The sequence below is a fragment of the Anomalospiza imberbis genome, chromosome 1 (genome assembly GCF_031753505.1).
Source record: "Anomalospiza imberbis isolate Cuckoo-Finch-1a 21T00152 chromosome 1, ASM3175350v1, whole genome shotgun sequence".
Taxonomy (NCBI): Eukaryota; Metazoa; Chordata; class Aves; order Passeriformes; family Viduidae; genus Anomalospiza; species Anomalospiza imberbis.
In genome coordinates, this window is record NC_089681.1 from 26,877 (window position 1) to 42,437 (window position 15,561).

A 15,561-nucleotide genomic window follows, 5' to 3' on the forward strand; every position below is an offset into this window, starting at 1 on the left:
CATCCCCACTTTGGGCACCCCCTCCCACCTTGGGGACCCTCCCGGGGTCTTGGGGACACCTCCACGGGACCCCCCTGCTTTGGGACCAGCCCCCATTTTGGGGACACCTCCAGGCCTTGGGGACCTGTCCCATTTTGGTGGAGCTGATGGACATTGGGGGTCACCATGGTGGGACCTGGTGGAGATCTGGGGGCACCAAGGTGGGACCTGCAGAGATTTGGGGTCACCATGGTGGGACCTGGTGGAGGTGGGATCTGGTGGAGATCTGGGGGCACCAAGGTGGGACCTGGAGGAGATTTGGGATCACCAAGGTGGGACCTGGTGGAGATCTGGGGGCACCAAGGTGGGACCTGCAGAGATTTGGGATCACCAAGGTGGGACCTGGAGGAGATTTGGGATCACCAAGGTGGGACCTGGAGGAGATCTGGGGGCACCAAGGTGGGACCTGGAGGAGATTTGGGGTCACCAAGGTGGGACCTGGTGGAGATCTGGGGGCACCAAGGTGGGACCTGTAGAGATCTGGGGGCACCAAGGTGGGACCTGCAGAGATTTGGGATCACCAAGGTGGGACCTGGAGGAGATTTGGGATCACCAAGGTGGGACCTGGAGGAGATCTGGGGGCACCAGGGTGGGACCTCGTGGAGATTTGGGGTCACCAAGGTGGGACCTGGTGGAGATCTGGGGGCACCAGGGTGGGACCCCCGTGGAGATTTGGGGTCACCAAGGTCAAACCTGGAAGAGGTGGGGGCACCAAGGTGGGACCTGCAGAGATTTGGGGTCACCAAGGTGGGACCTGCAGAGATTTGGGGTCACCAAGGTGGGACCTGGAAGAGGTGGGGGCACCAAGGAGGTCCTGCTAGAAGTTGGGGGGCACCAAAGTGGAACCTGGTGGAGGTTGGGGGGCACCAAGGTGGGACCTGGAGGAGATTTGGGGTCAGCAAGGTGGGACCTGGAAGTGGTGGGGGCACCAAGATGGGTCCTGGTGGACATTGTGGGGCACCAAAGTAGGACCTGGAAGAGGTTGGGGTCCATCAGGATGGGACATAGAGGACCTGAAGGAGATTCAGGAGCACCAAGGTGGGACCTGGAGAAGGTTTGGGGTCACCAAGGTGGGTCCTGGAAGTGGTGGGAGCACCAAGGGAGTCCTGCTGGAAGTTGAGGGTCACCAAGGTGGGACCAGGTGGAGATTTGGGGTCACCAAGGTGGGATCTAGAGGACATGGAAGAGGAGGGGGCACCAAGGTGGGACCTGCTGGAGGTTGGGGGGCACCAAGGTGGGTCCTGGAGGACCTGGTGGAAGTTGGGGGGTGCTCAGGTGGGACCTGGAGCAGATGATGGTGTCCTGAAGAAGATTGAGGGCACCAAGGTTGGTCCTGAAGGAGGCTGAGGGCACCAAGGTGTGACCTGGAGGAGATCGGGGGGAACCAAGGTTGGAGTTGGAGGAGATTTGAGGTCACCAAGATTTGGGTCCTGGAAGTGATGGGTGTACCAAGGTGGGATCTGGAGGACCTGGAGGAGATTTGGGGTCACCAAGGTGAAACCTGGAAGAGGTGGAGGCACCAAGGTTGGTTGGGGTCACCTGGTGGAGATATGGGGAGACCAGGAGGACCTGGAGGGATCTGGGGGTGCTCAGGTGGGATCTAGAGCAGATGATGGTGCCTAGGTGGGTTGGGCAAGACCAGGTGGAGATTTGGGGGCACCAGGGTTGGACCTGGAGGAGATGGGGGCCACCCAGGTGGGTCCAGGAGGAGATGAGGGACACCAAGATGGGTCCTGGAGGACACTGAGAACACCGAGGTGGGCTGGGCAGAACCAAGTGGAGACGGGTGCCCAGGTGGGTCCTGGAGGAGATGATGGGCACCAAGTTGGGTCCAGAAGGGTCAAGCAGAGCTGTCCTGGGTGGGTTTTCCAGGACCAAGAGAAGTTGGTGGGTACCAAGGTGGGTCCAGAAGGAGATCTGGGCCACCAAGAGAGGTTGGGCAGGATCTGGAGGAGGGGAAGGGCACCAAAACTGGTCCAGGAGAAGGTGGGGGAGATGATGAGGGCCAAGATGGGTCCAGGAGGACCAGGAGATGATGGACCCCAAAATGGCTCCAGGAGTTGATGGTGGACTCCGAGATGGGTTCAGGAGGAGATGTTCAGGATGTTCAGGACCCCAAGACAGGTCCTGTAGGACCAGGAGGAGATGATGGACCCCATGATGGGCCCAGGAGAGCCAGGAGGAGATGGGAGGTTCCTGGGACAGGTCCAACAGGGCTGGGCAGACCCGGTGGGTGCTGGGACAGGTCCTGCTGGTGCCAACATGTGTGGGACAGGATGGACATGGTGACACGGGGGACATCCAGCCCACCCAGCTCTTCCAGGATGGACAATCGGCCACCACGACCCCCCCGGGCCACCACTCCCATGGGGACCTCCCAGGTCTCTTCCCTGTGGGGGACAATGGTCACTGTAGTCCCCTGGTGTCCAGGTGAACTTCTCCCGCCTTCCCAAGCCCATGGAGACCCCACAGAGCCAGGACGTTCCTCATGACTCCCCCAGCGAAGAACCAGGCAGTGACACAGCCAGAAGGTCGGGATGGACCTCAAGGACTTCTCCTTGTCCAGGTGGGAAGGGACAGAGACGATCCCTGGACGCCCTCTGTCCATGAGGGCTGACTGGAGATGGAGCTCACCACGTGGTGAAGTTGGAGAACCTCATGGACCTCCTGGTTCTTGGTGGAGATGGAGGTCACCACGTGGTGAAGTTGGAGAACCTCATGGACCTCCTGGTTCTCGGTGAAGATGGAACCCACCACACACACGGTGAAAAACCACATGGGCTTCCTGGTTCTTGGTGGAGATGGTGCTCACCATGTGGTGAAGAACCTCACAGACCTCCTGGTTCTTGGTGGAGATGGAGCTCACCACATGGTGAAGAACCTCACAGACCTCCTGTTTCTTGGTGGAGATGGAGCTCACCACATGGTGAAGAACCTCACAGACCTCCTGGTTCTTGGTGGAGATGGAGCTCACCACATGGTGAAGAACCTCACAGACCTCCTGTTTCTTGGTGGAGATGGAGCTCACCACGTGGTGGAGAACCACATGGACCTCCTGTTTCTTGATGGAGATAGGTGCCACCACCTGGGGACTTCGACCCTCGGAGGGGACAGGGGGCCAGTGGCGGGGTGGGGACAGCGCGGTGGCAGCCGCTATAGGACGCCCTCCATGAAGCTGGTGTCCAGGTGCTGGATGAGGACACGGATGAAGGACATCTCCTTGCGCGTGTTCTCGAAGATGATCCGCGGGTCGTCCGATTGGCAGCGCAGGCAGTTGGGGGCCATCACCATGGCCAGGTTATTGACGTCCATCTTGGTGACGGCCACGTTGGCCGGCTGCACAAAGACCTAGAGGTGGTGGGAGGAGAAAGGTGGAGGTCAAGGCGTTGGTGGGAGATGGGTGGAAGGACCAGGTGGACTTGGTTCTTCACCACGTGGTGACCTTAGAGAACCCAAAACCATCTCAAGAGAAGGAAGCAGGAGGGTCATCCAGGAGGCCATGAACACCTGGGGTGGGTGGAGGTGATGGAGGTGGGTGGGAGATGGGTGGAAGGACCACATAGACCTCCTGGTTCTTGAAGGAGATGGTGGTCACCATGTGGTGACCTTGGAGAACCCAAGAAGACCTCAGGAGAAGGAACCAGGAGGGTCACTGGGCACATGAATATCTGGAGTGGGTAGAGGTGATAGGACCGGTGGGAGATGGGTGGAAGGACCACATGGACCTCCTGCTTCTTGAGGGAGATGGGGGTCATCATGTGGTGAGGTTGGAGAACCTAAAACCACCTCAGGAGAATCAACCAGGAGAATGAACTCATGGGGTGGGAGAAGGAAGATGGAGGTGATGGGGTTGGTGGAACTCCTGGTTCTTGAGGGAGATGGGAGTCACCATGTGATGAAGTTGGAGAACCCAAAAACCCCTCAAGAGAAGGAACCAGGAGAGTCACCAGGAGCACCAACTCATGGGGTGGGAGGAGGAAGATGGAGGTGATGAGATTGGTGGAACTCCTGGTCCTTGGCCACCACATGGTGACCATGGAGAACCCAAAACTGCCTCAGGAGAAGAACCAGGAGGGTCACCAGAAACACCAACTCATGGGGTGGGAGGAGGAAGATGGAGGTGCTGGGATTGATGAAACTCCTGGTTCTTGGCCACCGCATGGTGACCATGGAGAACCCAAAACCCCCTCAAGAGAAGGAACCAGGAGGGTCACCAGAAACACCAACTCATGGGGTGGGAGGAGGAAGATGGAGGTGATGGGGTTGATGAAACTCCTGGTTCTTGGCCACCACATGGTGACCATGGAGAACCCAAAACCCCCTCAAGAGAAGGAACCAGGAGGGTCACCAGAAACACCAACTCATGGGGTGGGAGGAGGAAGATGGAGGTAATGAGGTTGGTAGAACTCCTGGTTCTTGGTCACCATGTGGTGAAGTTGGAGAATCCAAGACTATCTCAAGAGAAGGAACCAAGCCAGGAGATCACACAAGAGGACACAAACACCTAGCGAGGGAGCAGGAAGATGGAGGTGATGGGGCTGGTGGGAGATGGGTGGAAGAACCACATGGACCTCCTGGTTTTTGTGGAAAATGGGGGTCAGCACATGGTGACCTTGGAGAGCCCAAAACCACCTCAAGGAACCAGAAGGATCAACGAGGAACATGAACTCATGGGGTGGGAGGAGGAAGATGGAGGTGCTGGGGTTGGTGGAACTCCTGGTTCTTGAGGGAGATGATGGGTCACCATGTGATGAAGTTGGAGAACCCAAAAACCCCTCAAGAGAAGGAACCAGGAGGGCCACCAGCAGCACCAACTCATGGGGTGGGAGGAGGAAGATGGAGGTGATGGGATTGGTGGAACTCCTGGTTCTTGGCCACCACATGGTGACCATGGAGAACCCAAAAGCCCCTCAAGAGAAGGAACCAGGAGAGTCACCAGGAGCACCAACTCATGGGGTGGGAGGAGGAAGATGGAGGTGATGGGATTGGTGGAACTCCTGGTTCTTGGCCACCACATGGTGACCATGGAGAACCCAAAACCGCCTCAGGAGAAGAACCACGAGGGTCACCAGAAACACCAACTCATGGGGTGGGAGGAGGAAGATGGAGGTGATGGGGTTGATGAAACTCCTGGTTCTTGGCCACCGCATGGTGACCATGGAGAACCCAAAACCCCCTCAAGAGAAGGAACCAGGAGGGTCACCAGAAACACCAACTCATGGGGTGGGAGGAGGAAGATGGAGGTGCTGGGGTTGGTGGATCTCCTGGTTCTTGGCCAGCACATGGTGACCATGGAGAGCCCATAACCACCTGAAGAGAAGGAAGCAGAGCTGGAGGTCACCTGGTGGGCCAGCAGAAGGTGCTGCTCGTACCTGGAGGAAGCGGATGAGGTAGCACAGCACCATCTTGTTGATCCGGGGCAGGGAGTGGACGACGGCGATGGCGGCCTCGGGGTTCTCGTAGTGGGAGATGCACTGCTCGTAGAACTCGTGGGGGATCAACGGCTCCTCCAGCTCGCGGTACCACAGCTTCAGCAGCGACGCTGGAGAGGACACGGAGAAGAGGAGAAGATGTGAGATCTTCCAGATGGAGCTTCTGGTCCCACCAAACATCGCCCCGAGGTCCTACCGGGAACGTGCGGGTCCTCCAAGCCGGTGGGGATCTTCCATTGGTCCACCTGCAGCTTGAGGGCGTTGACCTCGTCGATGTCACCGGGGACCCTGTGGGAGGAAGAGGCGTCGGTGGCCGAGTGACCGATGGGGACCTCCCAGCTCAACAGCTTTGGGTGCTCCAGGAGAACCAGGGGAGGACATCAGCTGGGCATGGAGGTGGTTGGTGCCACCAAGACCCCATCTTGGGGGACGCCATGGAGAAATCTCCATGGCCTTGGAGCCGTTTTGTGAGCTTAGTGGCACCAAAACCCCACCACAACTCTGGTGGCCACTGTGGAGAAACCTCTATGGTCTTGGACCAAGGAGAAGCTGGAGGAACCCACTGGATGGTGCCACCAAGACACTGCCATGACTCTGGTGGTCACAATGGAAAAACCTCCATGGCCTTGGAGTGAGGGAAAGTTGGGAGGATCCACCTGGCTGGTGGCACCAAGAACCCACCATGACTCTGGTGGCCACTATGGAGAAACCCCTATGGAGCAAGGAGAAGTTGGAGGGACCCAGGGATGGTGCCACCAAGATGTTGCCATCACAGGTGGCCACCATGAGGAAACCTCCGTGGCCTTTGAGCTGTTTTGGGAGCTTGGTGCCTCCAAGATCTCACCATGACTGTGGTGATCACCATGGAGAAACCCCTATGGAGCAAGGAGAAGTTGGAGGGACCCAGGGATGGTGCCACCAAGATGTTGCCATCACAGGTGGCCACCATGAGGAAACCTCCGTGGCCTTTGAGCTGTTTTGGGAGCTTGGTGCCTCCAAGATCTCACCATGACTCTGGTGATCACCATGGAGAAACCCCCGTGGAGCAAGGAGAAGTTGGAGGGACCTCTTGATGGTACCACCAAGACCTTGCCGTGACTCTGGTGGCCACCATGAAGAAACCCCCATGGCCTTGGAGAACCCACCAGAGAAGAAAAACACCCAAAGAACGTGAACTTGCCCCATCTTGAGACAATTCTTATGAGAACCTCCAGCTTGCCACCACCATTAGATGTCCCCATGACCGTGGGGTGGCTTTACCTGAAGATGCCCTCGGTCTGGTCCCCATTGAGCGCCAGGACCTCCTCGGAGAGCCGGGTCTGCACCCAGGGCAGCTGCCGGTCCGGGTACCGCTCCTTCTGCATGGCCACGATGTCCTGCAGGGAGCTGCCGAACATGGACGGGTTGAAGACGGCGTTCTTGGCGTGACGGATCTCCTCGATGTTCGGCTTCTTCAGGCCCTGCAGGAGACACCAGAGGTCACCGGTGGCCTCTGTGGTGGCCAGGGTGGGATCTGCTCAATCCCACCACCCCCCCGGTTGAGCTTCATGGGGATGGTGATGGAGCTATGGATGGATTCCAGGCAACTTGGTCAAGGTGGTTCCACCATCTGTCATCCATCCATCCAACCATCCATCCATCCATCCATCCACCATTGATTTGGAAGTGGATCCAACCCTATGGAGCTTGGTGGGACCATGGCCACTCTGGAGGATCTCCAGCAATGGATTTTGCCAGGAGGAGAACGAGCCACAAATCTGGGATGCTTCTGGAAAGCTGACCATCAGCGCTGGGCTTCCAGAAGGTCTCCAGGAGTTCCTTAGAAAGTTCCCAGATGGTCCCTCCCTATAAGGTTTTCAGAAGGTCTCCAGAGAGTTTCCAGAAGGTCTCCAGAAGTTCCTTGGAGAGCTCCCAGGACGTGTCCAGAGAGTTTGCAGAAGGTCTCCTGAAGATCACCAGATGGTCTCTGGAATGTCTTCAGAAAGTCCCCAGAAAATCTCTAAAAGGTCTCCAGAAGGTTTCCAGAAAGTCTTCAGAAGGTCTCTAAAAAAATCCCAGAAGTTCTCCTGAAGAGCCTTAAAAGGTTCCCAGAAGATCCCTACAAGATCTTCAGAGAGTTCCCAGAGGATCTCCAGAAAGTTTCTAGAAGATCTCCAGAAGATCCTCAGTCAGTCTCCAGGATGTCTTCAGAAGATCCACAGAAGGTCCTTAAAAGGTCTCCAGAAAGTCTTCAGAAGGTCTCCAGAAGAATCCCAAAAATTCACCAGAAGTTCCTTAGAAAATTCCCAGAAGGTCCTCCCTGCAAGGTTTTCTGAAGGTCTCCTGAAGATCTCCAGATGGTCTCTGGAATGTCTTCCGAAGGCCCACAGAAGATCCTTAAAGTTTCCAGAAGGTTCCTGGAAGGTCCCCTAAAGGTCTTCACAAGCTTTTCAGAAATTCTCCAGAAAATTTCCAGAACGTCTCCAAAAGTCTTCAGAAAATTCTCCGAAGTTCTCCAGAAGGTCTCCAGAAGATCCCCAGACAGGTTTTAAGAGGTGCCCAGAAAGTCCTTTCAAGCTCTCCAAAAACTTCCCAGAAGGTTCTTAGAAGTTCTCTAGAAGATCCTTAACAGCTTCCCAGAAGCTCCCTACAAGACGTTCTCCTGGAAATGTTCCAGAAGGTTCCCAGAAGTTCTCCAGAAGGTCCTTAGACGATCCCCAGATGCTCCCCAGAAGATCTGCTGGTCTCCAGCAGATCCCCAAGAGTTCTCCAGAAGTTCTCCTCACCACAATCACCACCCTCCTCCTTCCTCCAGCCCCTTCCCCAATCCCAGAAGCTCCTGGATGGCCCTGGTGGGAGGTGACCTCCTTGTCCACCTCTTCCCAAGCCCACCCCATTTTCTGGTACCTTCTTGGCCCCGGTCAGCGCCGCCTTCTGGAGTTTGTTGTAGCAGTACTTGGCGTAAGTGCTGATGGCCACCCCTGCAAGAGAAGACACACTGGGTGGTGGGATGTCACCTCCAGGACCTGGAAGAGGTCCTGTCCTGTCCCTTTCCCCTCCCCATGGTGCTTCTCCGTCTCCACCCTTGTCACCACTCACAGGAGGATGAGGTCCTCCTCAAACCTCACAAGAACCTTGGAGGAACCACCAAACGTGGAGCTCTGGAGCTCCGTGGTGGTTTCATCTTGGGTGGCTTTTGGGGGCCACCACTGCCATGGTCACCACTCCCATCCCATCTATCTTCTCCAGATCCCACCACTTCCATCTTCATCCCATCCCCTCTTCCTGATGTCCTCCAGTGAGGAGATGATGCCTATCCCAACGCCCCTGCAGGCTTGATGGGACCTTCTGGACCATCCCAGAAGAAGCCTGGGAGATGTGGTGGAACCTTCTGGACCATCCCAAAAGAAGCCCTCATGACCTGATGGAACCTTCTGGATCATTCCCAGAGCCCTGGAGACCTGGTGGGACCTTCTGGACTATCCCAGAGGAAGCCCTGGAGACCTGGTGGGACGTTCTGGACCATCCTAGAAGAAGCTCTGGGACCTGGTGGACACTTCTGGACCATCCCAACAACCCTGGGGACCTGGTGGGGCCTTCTGGATCATTCCTAGAGCCTTGGAGACCTGGTGGAACCTTCAACCTTCTGGACCATCCCAGAAGTAGCCCTGGAGACCTGGTGGGACCTTCTGGACTATCCCAAAATAACCTCTGGGACCTGCTGGCACCTTCTGGACCATCCCAACAACCCTGGAGACTTGATGGAACTTTCTGGACCATCCCAAAAGAAGCCCTGGAGACTTGGTGGAACCTTCTGGACCATCCCAAAAGAAGCCCTGAGGACCTGGTGGAACCTTCTGGACATCCAGCACCGGGTGGCCTCGAATCATGGAATCTGCTCGTGGAATGATGGAATGGTTGGGGTGGGAAGGGACCTCTGAGGACCAACTCATCCAAACCCCTGCCAGGAGACCAGGCTGGATTTTGGGATGCAGCCCAGGAGAAGACAGATCAAGGACCTCCAGAGGGTGGAGTTGATGGGATCTGGTGGGATCCGATGGGGTTTGGTGGGATCTGATGGGGTTTGGTGGGATCTGATGGAATTTGTGGGGATCTGGAGGGATCTGGTGGGATTTGATGGAATCTGGTGGGATTTGGAGGGATCTGATGGGATTTGGTGGGGATCTGGTGGGATGTGGAGGGACTTGATGGGATTTGGTGGGTCCTGATGGGAACGGGTGGGATTTGGTGGGTCCTGATGGGTCCTGATGGGATCTGGTGGGTCCTGATGGGAACGGGTGGGATTTGGTGGGTCCTGATGGGAACGGGTGGGATTTGGTGGGTCCTGATGGGATCTGATGGGATTTGGTGGGTCCTGATGGGAACGGGTGGGATTTGGTGGGTCCTGATGGGATCTGATGGGATTTGGTGGGTCCTGATGGGAACGGGTGGGATTTGGTGGGTCCTGATGGGATCTGATGGGATTTGGTGGGTCCTGATGGGAACGGGTGGGATCTGGTGGGTCCTGATGGGATCTGGTGGGTCCTGATGGGATCTGATGGGATTTGGTGGGTCCTGATGGGATTTGGTGGGTCCTGATGGGATCTGATGGGATTTGGTGGGTCCTGATGGGATCGGGTGGGATTTGGTGGGTCCTGATGGGATCTGGTGGGATCTGGTGGGTCCTGATGGGAACAGGTGGGATTTGGTGGGTCCTGATGGGATCTGGTGGGATCTGGTGGGTCCTGATGGGAACAGGTGGGATTTGGTGGGTCCTGATGGGATTTGGTGGGTCCTGATGGGATCTGATGGGATTTGGTGGGTCCTGATGGGAACGGGTGGGATTTGATGGGTCCTGATGGGAACGGGTGGGATTTGGTGGGTCCTGATGGGATCTGATGGGATTTGGTGTGTCCTGATGGGAACGGGTGGGATTTGGTGGGTCCTGATGGGATCTGATGGGATTTGGTGTGTCCTGATGGGAACGGGTGGGATTTGGTGGGTCCTGATGGGATCTGATGGGATTTGGTGGGTCCTGATGGGATCTGGTGGGATCTGGTGGGTCCTGATGGGAACGGGTGGGATTTGGTGGGTCCTGATGGGATCTGGTGGGTCCTGATGGGAACGGGTGGGATTTGGTGGGTCCTGATGGGATCTGGTGGGGATCCGGTGAGGACCTGGTGGGATCCGATCCCGATTTTTGGAGGACCGGCCCCACCTGGAGCTCCTGGAGCTCCCCAAGCCCTTCCTGGTGCCCCTGGAGGCTCCTCCCGGGGGAGGAGCTCCCGGGAAATCCCGAATTTCCCTCGATGGCACCGGCGACTCGGAGGGCATTGCCTCAACGAAATGAATTGTACTAATTAATGAATGCAATTAATTACACTAATTAATGCAAATAAATAGACAGCATGAATTATATTATTAAATTATACGATTCAAATCATACTAATTCTATGGACTCTCTTAAAATAGTCAATAACTACAGTTATTTAATTAAATATATTTTCATTGATTAATTATATAAAATTTATTGGTTTATAAATATTATATGCATTAATAGATATTAATAATAAAATAGTTTTCTATTTAATGTTTTAATTATGTAAAACATAAATTAATAACTATTAACTTTTAATAATTATTACCATTATTAATATTAGATTTAATAAACTATATTATCACGTATTTTAGGGGACTTTTTCAATTAAATTAATAATTTAATTAATTATATTAATTTAATTATATTTACATAATGAATTATAAATTAATTATATTTATGGGATGAATGATAGCAATCAAATGGTTATATTAATTAAACTATTGAAATTTCACTATTATTATTATTTGGTAGAAGGTATAGTAATAAAATTAATTAATTTTAAAATTATTTGTATTAATGGGATGAATTTATGAAAAATATTGTATGTATTAATTTATAAAAATACATTAATTATGTAATAATTATAATATACATAATTATAATGTAATAATGTTGTATTTAATGGTAAAGATAAAATTATATATATTATACATCCTTGTCATTAATAACTTTTAATAATTAAAACTATTCTAAATATTATAATTGTTAAGTAATAGAAATACTTATTTTAATAATTTAAATTAATTTTAATAATTTTATTGTATCATATAGAAATACATCATCGTGTATTATAGTCCATAAATAAAATAATAAATAAATATTAATTAATAGGAAAATTATTGTTTAATAAGCAAATTATTATTTAATAAGAAAATGTTGTGTATAATGCAAGATTTTTTAATGATTTATAAGTATGTTGATATCATGATAATTAAAATGTTATATAAATTTATATCATTTATAATGAGTTATCTATAATTAGAATTAATATATAATTATTAGTGTATTTTACATAAATATTATATATTATACAGTGCTTAATAACATATCTTATACCATAAGTTGCATTAATTGTTATTATATTATATATTCCATGAATTAATTATTTGACATATACAACAATTACTTTAATTATAATAAATTAATACTTAAAATAATAGTATAATAATGATGTATTAATGTAGCAAAAATAAAATAATAATAATAATAATAAAATAATAATAATAATAATTTAGTATTATATAAAATGTCTATAACTTATATATATATAATATGAAAATGTATATATAATATTACAAATATATATAATATAATAATGTTATTAATTCATAAATTACACCAGCACTATCTCAACCCTATTAATTACCCCATTTAATAGAATAATACTAATACTAATACTAATAGTGCTACCAATATCAATGCTAATATTTTGATTAACACTAACTCTAATTATATTAATACTACTACAGAAATTATCCCAGCTTTATCTGACCCCTATTAATTACCCCAATTAATATAATAATATTTATACTAATACTAATAGTGCTCCCAATACCAAGACCAAGACCAATACTAATATTAATATTAATACTAACACTAATTATATTAATGCTGCTAATACTGCTACATAAATTACACTAGCTCTATCTGACCCCTATTAATTACCCCAATTAATAAATAATATTCATACTAATACTAATAGTGCTACCAATGCCAGCACTAATATTAATGCTAACACTAATTATATTAGTAGTAACACTAATTATATTTATATTACCGATACTACTACAGAAATGACACCAGCTTTATCTCACCCCTATTAATTACCCCAATTAATAGAATATATTTATAATAACAGTGCTGTTAATACTAATGCTAATACTAATACTAATACTAATACAAACACTAATACTAATTATGTTAATGCTGCTAATACTGCTACGTGAATTACACCAGCTCTATCTCACCCCTATTAATTACCCCAATAATTAGAATAGTATTAATACTAATACTAATGCCAAAACTAATTATATTAATACTAATTATATTAATGCTGCTAATACTGCTACATAATTTACACCAGCTCTATCTCACCCCTATTAATTACCCCAATAATTAGAATAATACTAATGCTATTACCAACACTAATTATATTAATACTGCTAATACTGTTACATAATTTACACCAGCTCTATCTCACCCCTACTAAATACCCCAATAATTAGAATGATTTTAATACTAATACTAATACCAACACTAATTATATTAATACTACTAACACTACTACATAAATGACACCAGCTTTATCTCACCCCCGTTAATTACCCCAATTAATAGAATACTATTTAAACTAATAGTGCTGCCAATACCAATACCAGTATGAATACTAATATTAATACTAATACTAATATTAATACTAATACTAATACGAATTATGTTAATACTACTGATATTAATACTAATACTACTACATGAATTACACCAGCTCTGTCTCACCCCCATTAATTACCCCAATTAATAGAATACTATTTGAACTAATAGTGCTGCCAATACCAATACCAGTACTAATACTACTATTAATACTAATACTAATACTAACACGAATTATGTTAATACTACTGATATTAATACTAATACTACGACATGAATTACACCAGCTCTGTCTCACCCCCATTAATTACCCCAATTAATAGAATACTATTTAAACTAATAGTGCTGCCAATACCAATACCAGTACTAATACTAATATTAATACTAATACTAATACGAATTATGTTAGTACTACTGATACTTATACTAATACTACGACATGAATTACACCAGCTCTGTCTCACCCCCATTAATTACCCCATTTAATAGAATACTATTTAAACTAATAGTGCTGCCAATACCAATACCAGTACTAATACTACTATTAATACTAATACTAACACGAATTATGTTAATACTACTGATATTTATACTAATACTACGACATGAATTACACCAGCTCTGTCTCACCCCTGTTAATTACCCCAATTAATAGAATACTATTTAAACTAATAGTGCTGCCAATACCAATAGCAGTAGTAATACTATTATTAATACTAATACTAATACGAATTATGTTAATACTACTGATATTAATACTGATACTACGACATGAATTACACCAGCTCTGTCTCACCCCCATTAATTACCCCAATTAATAGAATACTATTTAAACTAATAGTGCTGCCAATACCAATACCAGTACCAGTACTAATACTACTATTAATACTAATAGTAATACTAACACGAATTATGTTAATACTACTGATATTAATACTAACACTACGGCATGAATTACACCAGCTCTGTCTCACCCCCATTAATTACCCCAATTAATAGAATACTATTTGAACTAATAGTGCTGCCAATACCAATACCAGTACTAATACTACTATTAATATTAGTACTAATACTAACCCGAATTATGTTAATACTACTGATATTAATACTAATACTACGACATGAATTACACCAGCTCTGTCTCACCCCCATTAATTACCCCAATTAATAGAATACTATTTAAACTAATAGTGCTGCCAATACCAATAGCAGTACTAATACTTATATTAATACTAATACTAACACGAATTATGTTAATACTACTGATATTAATACTGATACTACGACATGAATTACACCAGCTCTGTCTCACCCCTATTAATTACCCCAATTAATAGAATACTATTTAAACTAATAGTGCTGCCAATACCAATACCAGTACTAATACTACTATTAATACTAATACTAATACTAACACGAATTATGTTAATACTACTGATATTAATACTGATACTACGACATGAATTCCACCAGCTCTGTCTCACCCCTATTAATTACCCCAATTAATTAATGACCCCCCATCCCTCTGTCCCCTGTCCCTGTGCCCTCCCTGGGGAATTCCGGGAATTCCGGGTCCCTACCCGGGATCTCCTCGCTCTGGGGCTTTGGTTTCTTTCGCAATTTGGGTTTCTTCTGATTGGTCCTTGCCAGGAGGTGCCGGAGGTGCCGCGAGACTGGGGAAAAACACCGGGAATTCCCGCGGGGAACGACAGCGGGGGCGGGGGAACAACGGGAATGGGCGTGGGATGGAAATGAAATGGAAATGAAAAAAAGAAATTAAAATCGAAATTAAAATTGAAATCAAAATTAAAAATCACAATTTTTAAAAGTTGAAATTAAAATTAGGGTTCAAAAGATTTTTAATTGAAATTAAAGCAAAAAATAAATTAAATTTGAAAACACAATTGAAATTAAAATAGAAACCGAAAAAAATTAAATTGAAACTGAAATTAAAATTTGAAATGAAATGGGAAGGAAAAAAGAAATTAAAATCGAAATAAAAATTGAAATTAAATTTAGAATCAAAAATTGAAATTGAAATTAAAATGTAAAAAATGAACTGAAATTTGAAATTACAATTGAAATTAATTCGGGAAAAAAAATTAATAGAAATAGAAATAAATTAAATTGAAACTGAAATTAAAATTTGAAACAAAATAGAAATTGCAATGGAAATATTGAAATTGAAGCGGAAATCGAATTTGAAATTAAAATTGAAGGGAAATTTGAAACTAAATGCAAATTGAAATTAAATTAAAATTTGAAAATCAGAATTTAAATTGAAATTAAAATTTGAAATTAAATGGGAATTGACACTAAAATAAAAATTGATGTGAAATAAAAAATTAAAAACTGAAATAA

At 47.1% G+C, this 15,561-nt stretch overlaps 1 protein-coding gene and 2 long non-coding RNA genes across 15 annotated transcripts in view; 1 reads left to right on the top strand and 2 right to left on the bottom strand.

Annotated features, from left to right (window-relative positions):
- The first annotated feature begins 375 nt into the window (after positions 1-375).
- Positions 376-1,785, top strand: LOC137486372 (uncharacterized). 5 transcript variants are annotated; one of them, XR_011005718.1, is made up of 7 exons: positions 387-511; positions 565-692; positions 726-741; positions 802-862; positions 895-958; positions 1,019-1,428; positions 1,766-1,785. It is a non-coding gene; the product is annotated as an uncharacterized lncRNA (long non-coding RNA). The 5 variants fall into 5 exon arrangements; XR_011005737.1 differs by having other exon boundaries at positions 376-502; positions 802-958; XR_011005746.1 differs by lacking the exon at positions 565-692 and having other exon boundaries at positions 378-502; positions 802-817; positions 911-958.
- Positions 546-966, bottom strand: LOC137486506 (uncharacterized). Its single transcript, XR_011005753.1, has 3 exons — positions 886-966; positions 733-762; positions 546-667 (listed from the first exon to the last, which is right to left on the bottom strand). It is a non-coding gene; the product is annotated as an uncharacterized lncRNA (long non-coding RNA).
- A 781-nt stretch (positions 1,786-2,566) lies between the features above and the next one.
- ARHGAP39 (Rho GTPase activating protein 39) overlaps positions 2,567-15,561 on the bottom strand; it is a 106,712-nt gene continuing 93,717 nt past the window's right edge. The window contains exons 6-12 of one of the 9 annotated variants that reach the window (XM_068212539.1): positions 14,781-14,873; positions 8,358-8,431; positions 6,732-6,931; positions 5,668-5,759; positions 5,412-5,581; positions 2,876-3,387; positions 2,567-2,703 (exon numbers count right to left, since the gene is read on the bottom strand). In XM_068212539.1, the coding sequence (XP_068068640.1) occupies positions 3,193-3,387; positions 5,412-5,581; positions 5,668-5,759; positions 6,732-6,931; positions 8,358-8,431; positions 14,781-14,873 (824 nt within the window). In that variant the 3' untranslated portion in view covers positions 2,567-2,703; positions 2,876-3,192. Of the gene's footprint in view, positions 2,764-2,812; positions 3,388-5,411; positions 5,582-5,667; positions 5,760-6,731; positions 6,932-8,357; positions 8,432-14,780; positions 14,874-15,561 lie in introns of all 9 variants that reach the window. The other 8 variants (XM_068212376.1, XM_068212461.1, XM_068212296.1 and 5 more) reach the window with 8 other exon arrangements.